The 23,556-nt window shown below is 37.9% G+C and overlaps 1 protein-coding gene across 1 annotated transcript in view; it reads right to left on the bottom strand.

Annotated features, from left to right (window-relative positions):
• Positions 1–23,556, bottom strand: part of MYO3A (myosin IIIA) — a 116,322-nt gene that overhangs the window by 79,175 nt on the left and 13,591 nt on the right. Inside the window, exons 3-5 of the mRNA XM_031059326.1 lie at positions 21,401–21,535; positions 3,644–3,748; positions 2,771–2,870 (exon numbers count right to left, since the gene is read on the bottom strand). Coding sequence (XP_030915186.1) covers positions 2,771–2,870; positions 3,644–3,748; positions 21,401–21,535 — 340 coding nt within the window. The remainder of the gene's footprint in view (positions 1–2,770; positions 2,871–3,643; positions 3,749–21,400; positions 21,536–23,556) is intronic.

Here is a 23,556-nt window from a genome sequence, read left to right as displayed (position 1 = left end):
GTGTCACCTCAAGCAATTCAGTCTCTCAAAGTTTCAGATCCCCAGCTGTTAACTGGGAATTGAAGTAATTTACTTCTCCATATGGGTGGTGTGATGGTTATCCATTACAGACTGTGCAGTGTTCAGAAACTATGGTCCCAGCATACATAAATACCTATGATACAATGACCACAAAGCAATGTGTATAAACTGTGTCACAAAATGAAGCTTCTGAAAAGTTTGTACTTCTGAAAAGTTTGTACCACAGTGCAAAGGACTCACCATGGCAGAACACTATACACCAAGTTCAAAGCGTACAAAAGCAATGAAGGGGAAAAAAGCCATTTTCAAACATGATTTCATTCACTAGAAGGTAATTGTTTTTTCACTTATGACTGTTAAAATGTTCCTGAACTTTAAAAAGAGGACAGAAAAGCTAAATGATTGCACAGCACACAGAGACTAAGAATAGTTTTATGTTCCATAAAGAACTTTACAAGCCCATGTTTCAGGCATAGGTTTTATGTTTAGAAGAAAACCACTATAAATAGCATCAGGGGAGGACAGCAAAGGCTTCTTCAGGAACATCTCATCAGCATCCAGCATGCAAGAGGATGGTGCAGATAAAGTTATCTTGGGAAAGGATCACTGCCTTGGTCATGTGTGTTTGGTGGTTGAAGGAGTCCTTGGCTCCCTGCCTCTGCTCTCCTCTCCACACAGAAAAGCTGTGTGCATGCTAGAAAGGGTGATGGGATTATTTGGGTTAGAATTTTTGTGTTTGTTTGCCCCATGTAATAATTGGTTCAGCCTAAATCAAAAATTTTGCTTCCTCTGAGTATTTACTGGGTGAAAAAGACACTATACCTCCATGTCTATCTTACTCTGTAGCCTGTCAATTTTATAGGCTTGTATAATAAAAAGATGACTGAGTTTAAGTCCCAGATCCAAGAAATGTTTATGTACAACAGTCTGTAGCAATGCCAACATGAGAGATTGTTATCAACTCACATTCCTGGCTAAAAAGTGATCTTGGAATCTGATTAATGTGGTATTAAATCCCCTTACGTAGAAGACACAAACCCCACAAATCCCAGCTGAATACCTTAAGCGGCAGCTTGTATGGTGAATGGTGCATCTTCCATGATGATTTTATGAAGACTATAAATTTATTCCATCTGAAACCACTCATTATTGGCTTCAGATTGTTTTTTTCCTGGGGAGGTGGGGGAAAGCCAAGGAAAATATCAACCTACTCCAAAGTTAAAGTGCCATTTGTATATTCCTTTGAGAGAACGGACTGCAGCTATTGCAGGCCCCTTTTGAGCCCACATAAATGTGTGTGTAGGTATATTTGTTTCTTGTGCATGTTCTAATCTGTATTTTGGCATCACAATTCAATTTTCCCACAAGAACTGAAGATTATTTTTCAATTACAGCCTTATCAAGAGATTGCAGTACCTGGGGAATAAAAAATTCAGGTCCTCATCCCTACAGCTTGTAAGCTTTGATATCTGCATAAGTGATTTAATTTTCAGAAGCATTGATCCTCTAATTGCCTCCAGCACCTTAAAAATTTTTTCCACAACAAATTAAAAACCTGTGTGCAAAAATACTGATTTTTGCCTCACAATAAACTTCCAGACTACCAGAAAATACTAGTAAGTATATTGCAGATGATTTAGGAAATACAAAGATTTTTCAATGGAAGATTTTATCTGAGGAATATAAAAGAAATACATGATATTTTAAAATGATTACTAACCCTAACAGTTTTGGGAATTTATGTGTGAAGTCATGAGCGTTCCATAAATACAACCTACTGGCCAGAAGATACTATACTAAAGAGAGTTAAAATCCCATGATTAGTTTAAACAATTGTTATACATCAATTAAATCAGAATCATTAACAAAATAGGAAGAAAAAGGAAAAACAAACATTTTCCATCTGCTGAATTAAATATATTTACAATTATCTGCCGTGCTGTGAAATAGTGACCAATAAATTTACTTTTAACATAAAAGGGCAGTGTTCTACCTGAATATAACAGTTCATAACAACAAGCACTGCAAATTTTTATCCCACTCATATGAAACAAGAGTCAAACCTAACCTTTTAGGCAAATGTTTGTGGTATGGCTGATAAATAAAAGGTTGCATCCACTTATCCATGTCTCTCCTCTTCCCTTTTGGTGGTGGCACCAAAGATGGGAGCATTCGGGAATCCTTTTAGGCCTAACAGACTTCAACTGACCCTTTTAATGCCAATTCTCAGATTTAGATTTGCCAAAATCTGTCTTCCCACACTTTAGAAAGTGGGGTTTACCTATATAATATTTCCTCCTCTACTGCCTTCAAATATCTCTTGTTTTGTTTTAAATCAAATAAAGGAAGTATATGCGTCTGAGGTGGAACTCTCCCATTCTTCACAATATTTATTAAGTTTTAAATGCTCTCATATAAAACATGAAGCTTTTTACTATCAGCTCCTAATTTCACTGAACCAGTGTATGGTTCCTGGAGGAACTGAACACCAACCTTATTTTGAATCCTATATTCTTGCTTTGCCATTTCACTTACTCTGTGCCTCAAAGCATTTGGCACTTACCACCACCTGCTTTTTAGCCTTGCTATTGAAACAGCATGACCAAAATTATTAAAATTTCTATCAAGTTTAAAAACAAGTAACATTGGTTATCCAAGTGATTTTTAACAACAAATTAACACAGTATTTTCTGTTTTATTTACTCTATTTTCCATACTTCAGGTGTAAAACATTGTAAACATAACATACCAAAATCCACAAGCTTGACTCCTCCTTCAGTGGTCAAAAGGATATTATTTCCCTTAATATCACGGTGGATAGTTTTGTTTTCATGCAAATGCTGAAGTCCCTGGAAGGCGAGATGTAAACATGAACTTTTAACAACAGCTCTGTCCTCCATATTACATTTGCAGAAACAACAAGATAGTGGAAAAGTATGAAAAATACTTGAAACTTTTTTTTTTAATCCAAAACCACAGGGATGCCATTCATACTGCAAAACCACTTGCCACATGACAAGGAAAAAATATTCTTTCATTGCCCCACTTTATGACAAATATAAATTTTACAATGGAAGCAGAAAAATATCACTATAAACCTACATATAATACCTTTAAACCATAAACTCAAAGAAAACTACTAAGACCTAAATTCCACTGGAGAAAGTAAAATTTCAGTTATAAGAAAATGATAAATAAAGACAGTTGACCCTAATGAGCAGAACCAAATTCTTGTAGCAGGGTTTGAATTTGCTAGATACATGGATTATTTTACTTTAAAAATAGTTTGGATCCAGACATAGGAGGCTGAACAGTATTTTGATGGTATTTCTGCTATTTCTTAAAAGAAAAGCAATTTTGATGCTGAACTGTATTTGCTAAGAAAATTGATCAATGGTCAGAAATCAATTTTCATTCTCTTACTAGTGAAATGAACAGTTGAACTGTTATTTACCTTGTTTGCTTAAAAAGCACCATCCTAATTACACATTGCCTTGATTTCATGAAATGCTACTATAATACAATATAGTGAGCTGTGTTAGTGGGGACATGATCTTCACTCATTTAAAGAAAAAAGTATGAGCTGAATATTGACTGTCATTTCATTGAAAGCTTATCTTACCATCAGAGCTTCACGTAAAATGTAAGCAATTATAAGTTCATTCATCCTTTCGCCTCTCTTCAGAAATCCCTTCACAAGATCAGTCACAGATCCACCATTGCACAGCTACAAAACATAAGGGAAATACGAAAAGGAATTAAGGAGTGTTGGAGTAGCCATCTGGTTTTCAATTTCAGTATTTTTTCTAATATCTGTAGCCAAATGAGATTCTATTAAACTGACAAACCATAAATTTGTCCTTAAGTCTACTATTTATACAAACAACATACACACCAATTTTTGCCAATTATTTTTCACTACTTTCTGCATTTAATTCTTCTTGTCCAAACGCAAGTATAGTAGTGTATCTCTTTGTTTTCCTATATCCATGATTGCTTTTCACTGAAACAGAAGTAGATTACAATGCAATAAATTAGCTGTGAAGGCATGTTTTGTGGGGCATACTAATTGCTTCTTATATTCATCATGTGGAACTCACTACCAGTGCAGATTATTGCAACATCAATTCTCAGGTACAAAAGCTATGTACAGAAAAAATGGATTTAAGTCATCAGTAGAGAGGCAGCAGAAGAATTTCCCCAGTGTGAAACCTATCAAGGGTAAAGCTGCCTTTTTTGCCAAGCCCCACTTAATTCCTAGGATAGGGAGATGTGATACAAAAGGCATGGGCATTGTGGAATATGACGAAAGCACTGTGGAAAGGTCTCCCAGTGAAACAAGGTGCACTGTGGGTGTAGGATTAATTATAGCACTTGTTGCATCAGCCCTGTCAGCTTCTTGTTCCAGATGTAGAGCCACAGTCTGCTCCAGACAATCCTCTCCCAGTCTCCAGAGGAGAGAGCCCAGCCAGACTCCTGCAAACCCCTGTCCTGTCCCATTTATGTGGGGTGAAGAGACCTGGCCTCGCTGTCTCGAAATGATAGTGAGCACACATTACCAGCAGATTAGTTTAGACTGCAGTACTTCATATGTTCATTTTTATAATTTACAATTTTTGTGCTGGAATAAGCAACAATGTAACTTTAGTGGGTACTTACTACTGTAGGAGTTACATTTCTGCAAAGATGAAATAGGCACTTAAGCCCTTAAACTATCCATAATGCACCTGACAATACTCATTGATTGAAGAGCCATTTGCATCTGTAAAGGAGTAGCTGCTTCCAATAAAACAGTAAAATAAACTTTTATTCTTACACAGTATTATCATCTAGTAGCTTTTCACATGAAACTAAATTTTCATGTAAGCTATTTGAACAATGCAGCACAAAACAGTAATTCCTTTGCACTACATTTGAAGTATATTCAAATCAAGAGCGTAATTTACCAGTAAAACCTTTCAACTACGGGATTCTAGACATCAGATTCTTTTGTATATGTGTATTTTTCATGTGTTCTTCTTTACCCCTACATTTTTTCTGTGCTGCAATTAAAAAAAATATTTGCACCTTACAGCAAGAAGCATTTTTTAACCCTTTCTACCCAAACATAACAATAATTCTCTGACTACCTTTGAAACCCATAGGCTGCTCTGAACTTGCACCACAGGAATGACTACAGAAATGCCATTCAATACATAACTCTTGTTGCAAGATGTGTCCCCCATCAGTGCAGCAAAGGCTCTGGTCTGACAGGGGCTGAGCTCTATGGCAACAGTCCTGGAACTCACTTAGCCTTACCCTTACCTAAGTGGGACAATATGCATGCTTAAAGAGGGAAGAACTCCTATGCTTAAATGATGGGATTAAATGCTTTGCTGGATAAGGATCAGATTCCCAAGTAGGATTTCATTTATTGTCATTAGCCATTGCTGGTCTGCCTTCTACGCTGACTTTTTCAAGTTCGTTATTTTTTCACAAGGACATTTTTTTTCAGGGTTTCTATAATTTTAACTTTGGCACATCACCGACATATTTAATCAAATCAAAAGGATTATGAAAATTCTGGTTAATTTAAAGCTATTGAATTCAGAGCACTGAAACTATCTGACAAGTAACAAACCAATTGTGAAATACATTACACATATGATATTCTTCAAACTATTTTTCTTCATTATCTCATATTATATTTTGCCTCTAACAGATGGATCTTTTTTTCTTTACAGAGCTGTATACCCATTCAATGTAAAGAAAACCAATGCAGAAAGGAATATATTCAACTTGTAGGCAGAAGAAGGGAGAAACTACACTTCAGAAATCACCCTCTTTAATATTTAGGCAGTACAGACAATACTCAACTTATTTGCCTGGGTCAATATTAATTTTCTCTTTCTTTAACATGTTGCTTAACTAATTTTTCTACTACTTTCATAAGATATAAATCCTCACTATGAGATAAATACCTGCATTGCAAGATAAAATTTACTGAAAATATCAGGTAAGATACTAAAACTGTGATTATTTTAGACAAAACAAAAACTGAACCTGGGTATATAAAAGGTCAGCTAAACTGGTCTTGAAATAAAGAACCCAGAAGTCAGCCCTACCACCATGGAAACCCTCCACTAACTCCCAAGGCAGGATGACTGCTTAGACAGAGTTCAGCTGAGGATGTTATAGAGCTGTACTTCCACTTACATCAGACAATAAATATTTTTCTGAGACCATCAGCATAGAAGGAAGAGGGGAAAAAAGGCTGGGTATTAGAATGCAAGAAGCTATAAGGAGGAAAAGGGATTATTGGAATACAACCACAATTAGAAAAGGAGATTATGGCAGACACTGCATGTGTGTGCTCTACACTGTGTGGGCAGGAGGGGGAATGATGACGACAATGATGACACAGGTTAGTATTAACTTTGTTCTATTTTTATCATAATGGGTAAAATCTTGTATCTGCCCTAATTTCCTATCTCTACTGTGCATTTTTTGGAGGTGAAGCTGCCACATGTCCCAAAAACCAGCACATAACTAAAGGTGAAATGGTGGTTCTTTCTCCTGACTCAGGCTATCAAGCTGCATGTGTACTCAGTCCAGAGGTATCATACACACCTCAAAAAGTTCCTCTTCTAATGAGTCTGGCGTTTCCATCTCAAAACAAGAAGCTACAGAAAGTTACAATATTCCTGCCCAATATGGTGCTGGAACATGCTCGCTTGGGAATTTGAGTAGAAAGGAAATAAATTATTCTTGGGGATATTGATCAAGATCTAGTGCATAGAAACTTACAGGAGTTAAAAACCCTAAATTATTTTTAAAAATCATAACCTTGATTTATACAATCCTTTAATGAGAGATTATGGGATAAATGTTATTTAGCAGTACTGCCAGACAGAAAGTTTCCTGGGGTATTGTTAAATATTGCAGCTTATAATTATGATATCTGCTGCTTCTTAGTAGCATGCTGTCCACAGTAAAAACACTGTTAAGCCTCTTAGCAAAGCTGCTCAGTTCAAGTTAAGTCAACTGAAATGCTTGGATGACAAGAAATCATGAAGGCAACAGAGATAATTTTTTAAAATGATCTTTCCAGTTTTCAGTGAAGCATCTAGAGAAGGGAGGTGCTGGTAGCTATGATTTTGTTGGAAACATTGTGAACTTACATGACCAAACAGCTGATCAGTCTGCGTCATTTGCTCTACAGCATTTGGTAAAATCTCCTCAGAACAACTTGATGCCAAGCACTAAGCAAAGAACAACAAAAGCACAGAGAACTTGGGACAGCCACACAGCAGGAGCTATGTGCCTGTCTGAGCCCTGCCCCAGGGCTGCTCCTCCCCTGAAGGTTAAAGCAACTCTCCAAATCAAATGACCTTTCACCTGTCATGAGACATGACCTCTTCTGGGAGGAGAGGATCATAACTCTATTTTTCTGTCCCTCACTAGAAACCCCCATACATTCACACACATTCTCTTGCATACACAGAAACATTTCTTGTGGTTTATATCAGATGGAAGCCCCCATTTAGCTTTGAATATACTCAGCTTAAAGGGACAGACTCTTGGAATGTCCAGCCTGTGAGACACAGGAAGGGAAGATATTCATGACTGTCCCACAGGGAAGTAACTTAGAAATGCCAGAACTTTGCACATGAGCAATTTTCATCAAATTAATATTAGTCACTTATTCTATTGTCCCCTGGTGATTTAGAGGTATTTTCCTTACCAGCAGGTTTTCAGTGCCTGCATCAACAGAATGTAAATATTATGTGCAAAAACAAGCAACTAAAAGGAGGGTAAATTGAAGGTTTCAGGCTACCTAAGATGAGGTGGAGAAGACAGAATCTTCCTAGTGTCACACAGCAAAGGATGAGAGGCAAAAACCCCCCACTGCAAGACAGGAGATTCCTACGGGACATAAATGAAAAATTTTCCCACTCAGTTAAGCACTGGAAGAGATTACACACAGAGTCTGTGTTATGTCCATCCTTGGAGATATTCAAACTTGAATTGAAAAGACAAACTTGTAACATTTCAGTTAATAGTCTTTGAACAAGGGGTTGGACCAAATAACTTCCAAAGGTCCCCTCCATGCTGTACTTTTATATGGTTCAGAATATATGAATTTTACAATATTCAGCTCCTTTTTTTCAGAAAGCAGAAAGAGTGGGAAAGAACAAAGGAAATCTTGCATACCTAAACCAGTGGAAAGAAAAATTTAATAGAAAGCTTGCTTCATCCAAAAATCTGTCTTAAAGAGCTGTAACTCAATGGCCATGCATAGCTGTACCAAAAGAGGTGCTTAGGAATGTTCTACAGTGGTAGAAAAGGGCTCCTCCCTTATGATTTTCTGGCACTCAAAAAGGCAAAGACTCATAGTGGGATGACATGCAGCTCTCCACCCACCCATCTGCCACAACCATGTGCCACTGTAATCGAGCTATTAGTATGCTAAGCTATCTTCAGCAAAAAAAATATATAGAAAAGTATGATCCTAAACCCATGAAATGTCACTTAAAATTGCCATTGCATCACAGTCATGCAGATGTTCTTTTTAGGTCTTAGTCACTCTTCACCTGACCCAGTTACACATTTCTCCTCTTCAGCTCCTCTCAATTCCGATGCCCACTCAAGATTCAGTATTAGCTCCCCTTTTAAGAAACCATCAGCTGCACTTTTGCTGGGGCCATTAGAGCCTTTAATCATCCAACTGCTCCTGACTTATGCATCTGTACTAAGCTGTCAGGTACTGTTTGCTTGCATCCTGCAGTTGTCAAGGTGCTTTCATCTTACTTCAGTAGCTTGGATGCAAACAATGGGACAACTACAATTACTTCCTTCCCTATCTTTACAGGCTGCTCAGACATAAATGACTGGGCAGCACATCACACAATGCACAATTTATGTCACGAATGAATTACAGTTATGAAAGAAGTCCAATCTTGCTTTAATGTTATCACATATAGGAATGCTAAAAGCATCATAGGCACTAATCTCTATTTTTTCCCCTGTTCTTAGAAAAGATCAATAATCTGACCTGCTCTCCTAAGCAGCACTGCCAGTCTCTGAGCTGACTGCACCTTTTTTCAAGACTGACTGCTGTAAGAACAGAAGATTCTTAGAAGAACAAGAAGATTCTTAGTTGTTGCTGGTTTGTAACCATAAAATTACAGAAGCAGAGGAGTAAAAGGCATCTCAAGAAATCACTTAGTCCACTGCATATGCACTGTATAGAGACCTGGTACTTTCAGATATGGCAGATATGTGTCTAACTTGCTCCTAAAAATCTCCCATTGAGGAAGAGTCCAGTCTTTCTAAGTAGCCTGTTTGTGTGTTTCTCTAGCCTGATAGAGCATTGTTCCTGCTATCCAACCTGAATCCTTTTTGCTTCCAACAAAACTGTGTTACTTCTGCTTTTGCGTTCAGCAGTATCTGATAATAAATTATCATTATTTTCTATTTCCATCTCTGTCAGACTACTGTCATGATACACCATTTTTTCACTTTTTTATGCTGTACAGTGTTGATCGCTGTAACCTTTTGAAATTCTCCACATTTTCTCAACTTGGATTGTCTTCAATTTGCCACTGATGTTTGTCTCACATTTTGCCCAAACTGCATACAGAATTCCTTGGAAGTCTTGTCTTAGCTGAGAAAGGATAAGCAGACCATAATAATCTCCACTTTACAGATAAACCCTTTCTGCAGAATCACAGCCTGGTCAGGTATGCCCCATTTCTACTTCCTATGGATAGCAGTATTTTGCATGAATCTCTCTTCTGTGATTCAAAAAAATTTCTCTGCTATTCACAACTGTGAATCTGATGCTATTCCCCAATGTGTCTATAATTAAACTAGGTATCTACTTCAGCTTTTTATGTGGACTTTTTTTCATCACTCAAGTTATTACTGAACAGAAACAGACCAAAAGCAGATGCCCACTTGAGATTCTCCCAGCCTAAAAGTGAACTAAATACAGTTTTGTGAAAAAGAGGTAATTTGTTTTATTGTTTTTGTGAAATTTCTGTATTTCCACATTTTCCTCACAAGCATGTCACATAGGACCACATAAAATCCTCACAAAAGACACATTATCAGGTTAAAAGATTACATTGTACTAAAATCATTTGTTCTGGTCCAGTCCAAGCTGACCACTTATGTTACTGGGTTCTGCAGGTTCTCCAGTGGTTTCTATTAATTTGTTCTGGAACCATTGTGGGTATCAAAGTTAAGAAGATTGATCTGTATTTCCCCAGGACATTATTTTTCCTTGCTTTGTAAAGACAAATGCTGTGTTCCTGTATCTCATTTCTCTAGTAACCTTGTCTTTACCAGTCTCCACGTTAGACCCTCTGAACTTGTCTTTAAATGCTTTATAGAGCATTTTTGTTTCTCCTATTTGAAGGCATTCTGAAATTGCATTCTTACTGGTCTCTTACTGTGCTTCTATTTTTCTCTGCACCAGCTAATTTGTTATTGTGTTTTTAATGTGTGTAAAGAACTGATACTACCCTGGTATTTTCCTGTATTTTTACATTATTTTTCATAAGTACAGGTACCCACAAGCTCCCGAAGCCAGCTAAAGCATACACTCTCCAAGCCCATTATCTTTGCCCTGCTGCCATTTTACCATCCTTTCTTTTCCTAGGTGAGTGAAAGCAACTATTTTGGGGCCTTTTTCACTCAAATTTCCTTCCACCTCTTTTCAAAAGAGATCTTCTCTATGAGAACAGAACAGAACAGAATCTACCTCATACAGCCATTTCCAGAGTCACTTTGCCTTCTCTCTCCAAACAAGAGCTCTATGGGCTGTCCATTTCACAGTTCAGCTGGGACCAGTAACTCTTACTCTCTGCCTACAGTGTGACACATTTGCATAATTATTTACTGCCAAAGAGCACATTCCACAGACAGCACTTTACACCTACCACCCACACCTGAAGGTTCTTGTGAAAACTTACAGGAAACTAAATCATTTTCTTCAATGGGCTGAGTGGTTCAGGACACAGCTCCTGTCTGTGCAGCACAGTTCTAATTTCATCTCCAATGGAAGAAAGATGTGCACTGTAGTTCCTATTTCTTCTAACAACTGGACAAGACACCCCATAACCAAAAGAAACCATAGCAATGGTTTCTCTATGCTTTTAGACAAAGTTGATTGCTTTCAATTTAGCATGAACAAATTGTATTACCGAAACAGGCGTCTTTCCTGAATTATTTTGCTCCAGTGATCAAAAACCATGGGGTATTTATGATTTTGCTGTCTTATATCATCTAGCACCTCCAGGGCTGTGTTAGTCACAGCCTCACGGGTGTTTATTTGTTGCTTCTGACTTCTTTCCTTTCAGTTTGGTTTTTAACTTCTCATTTTCTTTGCCATGCACATGCACTGACAAGACAGCCAGCCAGAGGAAAAGTTTGTCTGTTTCATCTTATGCAATGCTAACCTTCACAAATTCATATTTCTCTGTAAGATCATAGATATCTTCACATCATGGCCAAAATGGAAAAGCTGCAACTATGCAATTATTGCCTAAACTTCTTCTTTCAAACTCAGCATAATTGAATGAAGCCAACAAACTTTACATAAACAAGAAAAAGAAAATCCTAATCCCCAAAAGAAGGATTTTTCTGTTCTAAAATATTTGTAATATTGTGAAAAAAGAGCAAGAAGGTGACAAGGCTATTACAAAGGTTTAATGGACAGAGCCTCACTCAATTCCCCTTCTAGCTCATCCCAACACAAACTTTACATTACACCATCCCATACTTCACAATTTTTATGTTACATTTACATCCCCATCAAGTTGCTAATGAAGAAATCAATGTATCACCTGTCCACATCTTCTCAAAAGATTATACAGCTGAAGTGGTACAAGCAATTTTCTGTAAAGCAACTGGGAGTGAAATATATTTAAAACAGAAATTCTGAATGAGCTTCAACTATAGCTTCATGGCCTGGCAACACCATAGCACAGCTGTAATTTTTTAATAATCAAACAAATGGAAGGGTCATTTTGCAAAATAAGAGATAACCTAACTACAAAACTGAGAGGCATTGGTCAGTAAAAAGCCAGGACTTTCTGAGCAAATACAAGAGGCATCTTATGAAGAAAGAAGATTTTGATAAAGCAAACTTAGTGCAATTCATCATTTTATCATACACAAGAGCAGTGGTAAAAATAACATTTAGAGTGCAAAACCATTCCCTTGGCTGGGGAGGAAAAACAGGGACTAACTTTGGGATCCATAATGACAGAAGTATTTCTACTGACTGCTGCAAACCTTAGCTGAGGCTCTAGAACACACACAGAAGCCCCTAAGCAAATAGGGCAGCCTGTGGTAACAGCAGGCACTTCACAGCTTTTATTTCCTGCTCGGAGCTGTGTTACTTTTGTTCACTCTTCAGCAGTTAAGAAACATTTCAAAGCACCTTCCTCTTCCATAGCATCATTTCTATATTATTCAGGGTTCAGACAGTAGTGCCAAGTACTGCCATGTCCACACTACTCATAATCCATTTTGTGTGTGTTTCTAAACAAAGACAGTAATTTAGCCTAATTCACTGTAATTTAAATTACTGCAATAGAAATCTTCCCTATTGAGTTTGAAATCATGGCTGGGGAAGCACAGATCCAAACAATGGGGCTTGTCTAAAGGCTGCTTTTACAAAAGGAGTGAAGCTGAAACCCACTCATCCCTAAGGCAATTTGTCTCCTCATAGGAGTGTGTGGGACACAAAAGGAGCTAGAGGACTCTGTCACAGGACCCTACTAAGCAAGCACATTTAGAAGGACTTTCTTAAAGGTAATTTTTATAAGAACAAAATGATGCTAAACTCAAAACCCATATTTTGCTTCTCCTTTTTTTCTTATTTAAATGAACTGCTGGAATTATCAACTCAGAGAGAGACTAAATTGGACAGAATTGAAATTAAAGTGTTTTGTAAGCCAATCTCTCCCTGCTCACTGTGTATGTGTAAGGCAGTTCCCTGCTTCCAGACTTTGATTTCAGCAAAGTCAGCAACAACAAATGCTGGCATTATTTCTGGAGCCCAGGAGACCTTTCATCTCCACTGACACCTATCTTGTTTCTGAACTTCCCAGTTCCTTGTTCCTTGCTATAGTACTTTTCTCCTTTAGTCAGCAGCTTTCATCCACCTCTGGCTGACAAAGAAAGAGGAGGAGACCCCTCTCCCTACCACTGAAGTGTCTTCAGTCACTCCCTTTATAAAGAGACCCAGCATGTAAACTGAGCGCAAAAGCAGCAAAATTGTTCTATCACACTTGAATTTAAGCACCTAACCATCAGGTGTCAGGGAGCAAACCCTCAAAGAAGGAACAAACAACTCTTAGTCCAAGCATTCTTTCAATGAATTATGCTATTCCCCATTACAGGTAAAGGAAGTCTGGTTATCTTGAATCTAATCAAAAACTACACAAATGTGGGTTTTGGTGTTTTGTTTCATTTGGTCTTTAAATTACTTTACGTCTTTGGTAAAAATTGTGTTCAAAAATAAAATCACAGAAAGCAAAGTGATGTTAAATATTAGAATGTGAGAGGCATATTATTCCTATGCTACTGAATTAAATAGTGGTATTGTAAAACTATTTTCTGGACTTCTGCTTTACTGCATGGTGGCAAAAATTGTTAGAGGTTACTGAGAACCAGGTTTTTGCATGTGAGTATTCTCCAGCAAGGTGGGCCATAACCAGTCATTTAGAAGATGCAAACTGTGCAAAGCACAATGTATTATGAAATATTATTTATGCAGAGAAATTATGAGTATTTAGTAAAAGTTTGAAGCATTAAATGATAGTTGTAGCCATACATCTTTGGTCTTGAAAAAAATAGGATATGATTCAAGAATGAAAAATTGCTATAATTGGGAAGCAAAGAGGGACACATTAGAAATGGAGAAATCAAGCCCAGTTCAGGCATGTAATGGATCAAAACATTCAGTGTTGGTCTTAATAGAGCAATTATAACCAAAGACATTTCTGAAAAATGACCTGTGTTAAGAAATATGAAAAAGCAATTTTCAATTGTTTAATTTTTCTGCTATATATGCCATTTGAAAATAGCTAATAATATTTAGGCAAATGACAGCTTCCTGCCCTTTATTCAGCCTTTTATGAAATCTAAATGGACTTAATATTTTCCACTATACTAATTGCCTGAAACATTACTATTTTATAGCAAATATCACATTCCAGAAACAGCTGTATATCTGTTTTCTTATTATAATTCTTATTATATATTCCATTAAACAGCACAACTTCCATTCAAAGCTTTTTTGAACTCCATAACTTTATTCCTATAGATGGAAACACATCTGCATATAGTAATTCCTATATCTAACAAAAGCATACTGTAAACATGCCAAAGGAAAATCCTAAATAAATTATTAAATTGTCCATACCACAGGGTTCTCTATTTCATGCAAAAGAGAAGTAACTGATACAGTGATGTCTCCAGTTCATCTCAGGTAGGCTCATCTTTTTAGAAGCTAAAGAGACACTGTTGGGTGTTGCTCCAGGGCAAATTCCTGTGGGGCTGACTCCAGCCACTGCTCATTTCTCAGAGAGGCCTCACCAAAAGAATCAGGTGACTGAATTTGGATTTTCCCACTCTTACTAAATTGTCACAGCAATTAAAACAACAGTCTATATTTCTACCCCTTCCTTATAGAATCATAGAATATTCTGATTTGGAAGGGACCCACAAGACCAGCTCCTGGCCCAGCACAGGATAACCCCAAGACTCACACCATGTGAATGAATGCTTCCTGATTCATTATAATTGTATGATTTTTTAAAGAAAAAATCTTCAGTCAAATGGAATTCAACAATTGAAGTCCCAACACCTTCAATGGCATGAATTTGTTCGCTCAACTTTGGCATGATCAGCAACTTCCCAGGTTCTGTGCTTTCCTTGCAGGCTGCAGAACCCAAGGATGAAAATATTTTTAACCAAATATCTTCGCACATCTAGAACAATAATTAGTTGCTTTACAACACTGACAGCCACTCCTCTCTTCCTCTTCCCTGCACAGAGAGGCGCCATGAAGAGTGACAACTCCATTAGCTGAGAAAGGAAAAAGATCAAGCTAATGGAGAGAAAATGCCTTACTGCTGGCCCTACACATCAGGACTCTTACCCAGCACTGGAAATCTCAGCAAGAGAGAAGGCAGAACTACTCATCCTGCCCTGAGCTTTGCTTTTTTGTGCCCAGCCTGCTTGGGCATAAACAGTCCCCTGAAGAGGTGGCCTGTGCCTGGAAAAGGAGCAGGGGATGGATCTGGTTCTGGCAGAGTGTGCTGCCACCCCCACATGGCCAACACAACAAGACCCTTCACAAGCCACTATTCCATACATGTTACAGGACTCTGCCCTTTTAGACTGAGATATGGGAATGAGGTGAAACATCACAAGCTTGGTCAAGGAAAATTATCTAGATATTTTAAAAAATATTGATCTATTTACCTAGCAAGCAGAACTTATCAGTCTCCCTATATAGCTTAGAAAATCAAAATTAATGTATCAAAATTAAATGCATAAATATATTGCTATCTACTGCAAAAGCTGAGGTGATTGTAAAAATCAAAGAATCTGGCATGGTTGGTTTGCATTTGTTTTAGTTCATTGGGTTTTTCTGGAGAGGGTGAGGAGCAGGGTGGTATTTAGTTTGTTACAGTTTCTTGTCTTTCTTTATATTTTATATATTTATATATATCACACAGACTTCCAGCTCTCAAACAGCTAAAGCCTCATTCAAGTTAAGGTATGCAACAGCAGTGAAATATTTAAATATTTTAGCCTTTTTTTAAAAAATAAAAATACCAGTAACTGGATCTTTGGACAGTTGTTGCACCTCTTTTGTAGAAACCACACTGCAACCTAAAATTGCACTATCAACATCTCAGCTCTGAAGCAGGAAAAAAAACACTCTCATCCTCTCAGCAACTGGACTTGCTGAGACTGTTATTTCTTTACATGAACATACTCCACATTATATAGATAATGTCCAGATCGGACATTATATAACAAAGCATAGGATTTTTGTTGTGGTTGTCTAAATAAGGAGGATGCACTTCTGTGAGCTTTCCCCTCTATTAGAATTACATGCAATGTTTAAAAGGCAGCATGAACAGAAGCTCTTTCACATATAGTAGGTCAGTGAAGGATCCAAGACTATTAACCACACAAAATTTGGGCATTAATGATACTCATTTTTCTCTGACACACATGTAAATTGTGCTGTCACTGTTCATTTATGAATCCGCGAGGAAAGTTTATAAATATTCCATGAACTCTAAGGCTCTCTTTGTGACCACAGTTAGATTTGCCAACATGTGGAAGCATCTGATCTGCTAAATTTCTCTCTCCAAAGAGCAGATACAACAGTGCAACAGCACAGCAGACTCACTCCAGGCCAGATGCAGCAGTGTACAGGTATTTTACAGAATTCTTAATTTTGTGTAGGAGTTCTTGCAACACCTTCTTCTCTTGGCTTTAATGAGTACTTATCCCTAACCAGCCATCTCCAACCATGCCATTATTCCTCTGAACCCTCACGCTGGCTGCCCTTTCTCAGTCACATCAAACATGAGCTGGATCCTTTACCTGTCAAAGCCCTTAGCAGTGCTAATACCATTTCTTATGGAAAAAGAGATCTATCCTTGATCAGCTCACAGTGCTATCCATTACTGGCTATCTGCAGGCACAACGTGTTTTCCATTCTGCTTTGAAGGAGCAGCTAAAGCAGAAAACCACAGCATCATCCTCCTTCAAATCCTCCTTAGCAACTCTCCTGTACTACAGCACTGACAAATGCTTAGTGCTGGTTGGGATCACAACTGACTTCTGTTATCCATCCAGTTCTCCTTTTCCAAAGCTATTTGTTCTATTGGCTTAAACCTTTGAAGAAAGCTTTCTACTACAAAGAGTCACTTTTCTGACAGAAAGGGAATGAGTAGCTGATACTCTACACATTGTGCTGGGTCCTCCATCTCTAGGCGAACTCAAGAATGGTAGTTCTTCTAAAGGATCTCCATAAAACCAGAAAAGAGTTCTATCAGGGATCTCAGCTTGTCACATTCTCATTTCATTTAAACACCTCACCAAAGGCAACTGCCCTTGTGATTGGAGACTGAGCAGGAGCTGCACTGGTGGGCTCCTCTGAGCCCATGACACAACAACAGTCTGTTGGCCAGTTCTCTCTCAGCTCTTACCCTATTGCAAGCATTTTGGCAAGCTTTACTGAAAGTAAACTAGTAGTAATGGACCAACATAACCCTGGTATAGCAGGCTGGCAGTTGATATTATTCCTTTTTTCCATATAGTGTTACATTTACAATTGTTACCATGTCCATACTCTGATTAACACGGGTTTTCACCTTGTCTATGTTTGCAGAAAGAGTGGCAGGTGAACTGATGCACTAGTTTTCTACTTTAATTCAAACTCCTGAGAGCTTCTACTTACTGGGTTTAAGATTTTTTTTTCTTTCTGAAAAAAACCCATCACAAATAAAAGCATCCCAAGAGAATCTAAAAAGAGAATTTAGACATTTATACATTTCACTTTTTCCCTCTTAATTTTAACTTTAAATTATCAAAGGTAAGTAAAAAATCTGAATCACTTCAGGCAAATTATAAATCAGCAAACATAGCTGCCAACTGAATCACAATAATGCATCGTGACAATATTTCTGTAATTCTTTTGAGTTATCAGTGTCTGGTTAGCAGGTTCAATTAACATCAAGAAAAACATTTAGACAATGAAACTCAAAGTATACCACTTTGCAAAAAATCCAGAATTACATAAATTATCAATTTATTCAATGATTTCTCCCATGTTAAAAGGTTGAGGGAAAGGGAAAGGCTAAAATGACATCTTTTCAGAGAAGCAGATTCCAAGCACAAGCTACTCTACACTCCCACATGATTTCTCTGCTGAAGATTACACTAGATCAACAAAAGTTTCCACATGAGATCAAAGATAAATCAGGTTCACTCAGTCTGGACTGTGCACCTGTACAAATTGCATCAACTACTCTGCAGATACTTTTTAAAAACAGAGCTGGCTAGAAAATAGAGCCCGCAATCCACAGGAAACTGTAACATATGAGCAGGAGTCTAAATTTCTTCACACTGAAATATAATTAGATTTAGCAATATTTTTGCAATGTTGAAAACATCACATTCTACTATGTGGAATATTATATAAATAGAAATCAGCATATAATAGTGATGCTAAAATTCAACTTGTTTGCTTGCCTGTAGAGCAAAGAGACTGTAGAGCATGCCTGTATCATCATCAGGTTTATTGTGTCCATAAATGGATACTAAATGGAATAGTCTGGGACATCTGTAATACAGCATTCATGGTTGCTGGAAAGCATGAGGGAAATGGACTGCAAAAATAGGACAACAAACTCTTCCTAAATAGCATCTTCTAGTGCCACCACAGTACACAGAAAGTTGAGCTACAAGGACCATTGGCCTAACTCAGCAGGACACTGCTAATGTTCTTTAAATGTTCACGTACACACTTCAGGGGGGAAAAAAACACCGAAAAAGAATATTTTTGTCAGTCTTCTTGACATTCAGCAGAGTGAAAGGGATGTATTTCTGTAACACTTGGCAATCCCCTCTACCTCTCCAGAAGTGAGAGGATTCTACAATATTCTTTGATAGTACAAAACTGTATTTTTGGGCGGAAAATCATTCCTTCCAAAATTTTTGCCCTCCTAAGGTAAGTTTCAACCCATTAAATAAGTTTGGATTTTTTTTTACTGTAAAAATAATGCATGCTTCCTCTATTTCTTAAAACAATATACTGATGACTATAAAATACACTAGCATACTTATGCGACTCAAATTCAACCAAATTAATCTCAAATAGAGTAGTCCATTATTGAAAATGGACTGAGATACTTCTTAAAAGTTCTACCTGATCTCTCTAGGAAGTGAACTAAAGAAATATGTTGCACTATGATTCTGGTTTACAGCAGCAAGTAAAAGCTGTGTAATACCTACCACTTACCTAGCAATGGCCTTTCAGCCTTCACTCTTTCTTGCCTAGGTTGTTCTTTGCACCAGGCAAGGCCTGTGCCATTTGTTCTCCCCACCTGGCCCAGACCTACATGACCACCTGTAGGGGCCTGATATGATTCCTCTCTGCTCGATCTTCCATTAGATGATTTCCAACTATCTCAGATATTTTCCCTTCTGAACTAACATCCAGGGCAGAAAGAAATGGGCTACAGCACACTCTGCCTCAGCTGTGTCATCATGCTGCTGTCTGCTGACACCAAATTGCTAAGCTGATTCATCCCAAGTAAGGGATTTCTTTCCAACACAGACTCAGTAGGACAGTTCCTCCTGCCTGAGTCTCTGGTCACACATGGCAAATCTTAATGCACCTGGCAGGAATCCTTCTTCCTGCAACATTCTGTACTACAAACGTGATTAGAACGACATCCAAGCAGGAGCAGATGTTCAGCTTAACTGAGTGCAGCCTACAGAGAGAAAGGCATTTCTGAATGTGAGAGTCAAGAGTACTGTCATTCTGTACAGATGTTTCTTGTTTCACTTTCATTCCCATAAGCAGTTTTCTTAAAAATACATTGCATGGGACACATCTTAAAAAGCTGAAGATTTTTCTTCTAGGAAAAACCCCTCAAACCCAAACATCAAAATAGATGGATTCAAATACCCCAGTGAATAACTTTTTTGGTAACCTACAGTGGTGATTCTAAATTCTTTACTAAATGCTGAGTTTTATCATCTGTCACAACCCATTCCTAGAGGAATTTGAGAAACTTTCCCTCCAAATCATCTTGGCCACATATTGCATCAAAGAACACAAAATGGAGATGATGAAAAGATACCCATTCTTATAAACCGCAGACCATCTTAATTGCTGCGTGAAAAGCAAACAGCAACTGTAAAGCTGCACAAGCTGATAAGAATATGCCACTTGAACAGAGAAATCTGTTTCATTACAGTTTTCTTTCACATACACTATTATTAATAGGAAAGCTTCACCAAAGTCAATACTAAAATTTATTTTCCTGCTTATGCATATCTACACATTCCAGCTGAAATCCATTGCATTCACAGATCTACATGTGCAGTGACAGAAAGCATCCAAGACACTCCATACTTGCACATGTACAGCTTGGCTTAATAAGAGTAAATATAAAACATACTCCACAAGTAGGCTGGTGTTTTTCACATAAAGAACATAATTCCATGCAAAATATAAAAGGCAACATATAACACTTGACTGTTTCCTCCCAGTCTGTTTCAGGCTGGCTGTTTGGCATCCATCCTTTATAGGCCAGAAGTTTCACAGATGGGAGTTCCCAGTGCCCAGCAGACACAATGGACACTGGATTTTCCAAGATGATCATTTCACAAAGACCTGATACCTTTTGATGTCAATCTAACCTAATAATTTGTTATGATTTGCAATGCAAACCATTCTTAAAAACATCTTCCAATGGAACACATGAGAATTTGGAATAGATTTTTTTAGACTTTAAGCATTGCTGATAGCCTGTTTCTAGAATTTGATACCATTGAATCATTGAGATATTTGGTAGGAGATTTGTATTTACTTAGCTGAGAAATCCCAATTCTTCAATCTCAACCTTATCAAACTCTGATCAAATGACAGCAAAAGTCTTGATTCCTAGGAAAAGCACACTATTGCTGTCAGAAATGTTCTTCATTTTCCTTCGGATACAAGAGGAAGTTTTTACAGAACAGGCTGTGAATCTATAGCAACTGTAATGATCAAGACCTTTGCTCACAGATTACTCAAAACTAAAGACAAACACATCTTGCTCTGAACTTAATTTGAGGAAAATTAAGGGCTCTTCTCCTGCTGCTGCCAACAGCATTTGGGCAGTAGCTGCTTTTATTGGCTTACTTACCTATTTGTGCATTTACCTCCCACAGAAGAAAAGGAATTCAGTTAAATAATTTCTATAATTTCATTTGGGAAAAAAAAATCACCATACTATATTCTTTAACTGCTATATCATATGTTAGTGATATTTAAAGAAATGCTACTACAAGAAGATTCCCATGGCAAGTCTTTTACCAAAGAAACATTTTAGGTAGCAAATCCTGTAAGTTTACTAGAATTTGTATCCTAATTCTGGAGGCACAAGACTATCAGTGTAATATCAAGATAAGAACACTGAACAATTTAATCAGAACAGTAAAAAGACTAAACAACAGCATTTATCACTTTGCATGCAACTACTCTTGAAAAAAAGTACAAAATTACTTGCATCTCATTCATTGAGTTTATACTAAACAATGGAATATCAACTAGAATAAACCTCCTTTTTTCTGTATTATTTACCTCAAGAACTAGCCAAAGCTGGTCTCCATTTTTCACATCTTTCTTATAGTACATGCCGTAGAATTTGACTACATTGGGATGATCAGAGAGAGCTTTCAAAATGTTGTACTCAGCTTCAATTTCTTCATCGATATCCTAGTGTCACAAATGAGAAATACATAGCAGTTAACAAATAAATAATGATAGCCATAAAAAACCAAAAACAAACCACAAAGTATTTTCTGTCAATTCAAATGTAGTTTGAAATGATACAAAGAAAAAAATCCAAATAGAACACAAATATACCATTTATAGAACTACATAGCCTGGTTCTGTTTAGTGAATACAAACCAGGTTTTTTTTAAAATTTTATTTTGTCTTTAGCAATTTTGACTAATGAACATGTGGGGTATGACAGAGCTCCTCAGGTCCTGGAGGACAAGTTGTCCATGAGCCAGAAGTGTGTCCTGGGGCCCAAGAATGCCAATGGGACCCTCAGCTGTATTAGGAAAAGCATTGCCAACAGTTGAGGGTGGTGATCCTGCCCCTCTACTCAGCCCTGGTGAGGCCACACCAGGAATGCTGTGTCCAGTTCTGGGCTCCTCAGTACATGGAGCTAATGGAGTGGGTCCAGAGGAGAGCTATGAAGATGATGAAGGGGTTGGAACATCTCTCTTATGAAGAAAGGCTGAGGGAGCTAGGCCTATTCAGCTTGAAGAAGAGAAAACTGATAGGGAACCTCAACAATCTCTACAAGTGTCTGGAGGCAGGGTGTCAAGAAGATGGATTCAGGTACTTCTCAGTGGTGCCAAGCAACAGGACGAGAGGCAATGGGTGAAACTAAAGCACAGGAAGTTCCAACTGAATACAAGGAAAAAATTATTTATTGCATGGGTGGCAGAACACTGGAACAGGTTGCCCAGAGAGGTTGTGGAGTGTGCCTCTCTGGAGAGATTCAAAAACTCTCCAGATATAATCCTGTGCCATGTGCTCTAGCAAGACCCTGCTTGAGGAGAGAGGTTAGATCATACGACCCCATCACTGGTCCCTTCCAACCTTAACTATTCTGTGATGCCAAGGCAAAGGCAGAGCAATCCACAAGTAGGTAGGTATGCAGGTGCCTTGGGAAAGTATGTGTTACTGCTTTAGTCTTAATGGTAACCCCAGCTAGAAATGGTGCAGTTGGGACTACTTCTCTATCTCTTTGTGCATGAACAAGTATGACTGCAGCCACATCTGATTCATTTGTCATCCCACTTTCTAGAATTATCTGGGAATTCTTCTCAATTTCTGCTGTCATAGAAGCTGGAGACATCCATGGTCTCTCTGGGTTCTGTTACTGAACTATAATAATTATGGTTTTTTGTCACACTCTCATTACAGACCTTGGGTTTCTTAGTGAGGGAAATCCTTTTGGAGGTGAGATAGGAGGACCAGTTTTGCAACAGATGCACTGGGAGCTGTGCAAATCCTTTCAGACCAAAAATGGACACAGGCATTGGCAGGCTTTAGCAGGCATTGGATGACTCAGGTAAACCTTTCCCACCTGTGCACTGGAATTGCTCATTGAGGGATGATTATTACACTGCATTTGAGTCATGCTGACAAAATATTCAATCCCTCTTGACAACAGATGAAAGCAAATATCTGCAGCCATTTCCCCCTCATTGTTTAGATCTCAAAAAAAAAAAGGTTAACACATTCATTTCAGACTTACAACATTTTTTAATACAATTTGCTATTTACAACTACACAAAAAGAAGTGAAAAATCCATTCCAGAAGGCGGCTCCCTTATGAACTGCACTATCCATATGAATGGATTTCATATCAGTGAAAAGCTCTGCTCAGTGCCAAAAACCTGTCTCAGCAAAGCCAAACAGAAGTGACCATGGCAGAGAAAGGGGATGTTCTGTATTCCCAATGAATGAGGCTCCTTCTCATTCTGTTCAACACACTGCCCCAAGAGCACTTTCCTCACTGGTTTCTTATACAGGTCTCCACTATCCTAGTCAAGTTCCTCACAGGAGCCTTTTGACCAGCTTGACTGTTCACCAAGAACTTCCTCCGTCACCAGTATCTTCATGAAGTGGGCCATTAAACTTTCATATTAAGATTACCAGGATAAGTCTTCTCACAAGGAAGGATTTTAGAGGTCTTGTTATTGGAACAATTGAAA

Source organism: Geospiza fortis, unplaced genomic scaffold, assembly GCF_000277835.1.
Source record: "Geospiza fortis unplaced genomic scaffold, GeoFor_1.0 scaffold75, whole genome shotgun sequence".
NCBI classification, from domain to species: Eukaryota; Metazoa; Chordata; class Aves; order Passeriformes; family Thraupidae; genus Geospiza; species Geospiza fortis.
This window is presented reverse-complemented; position numbering and strand designations above follow the sequence as displayed.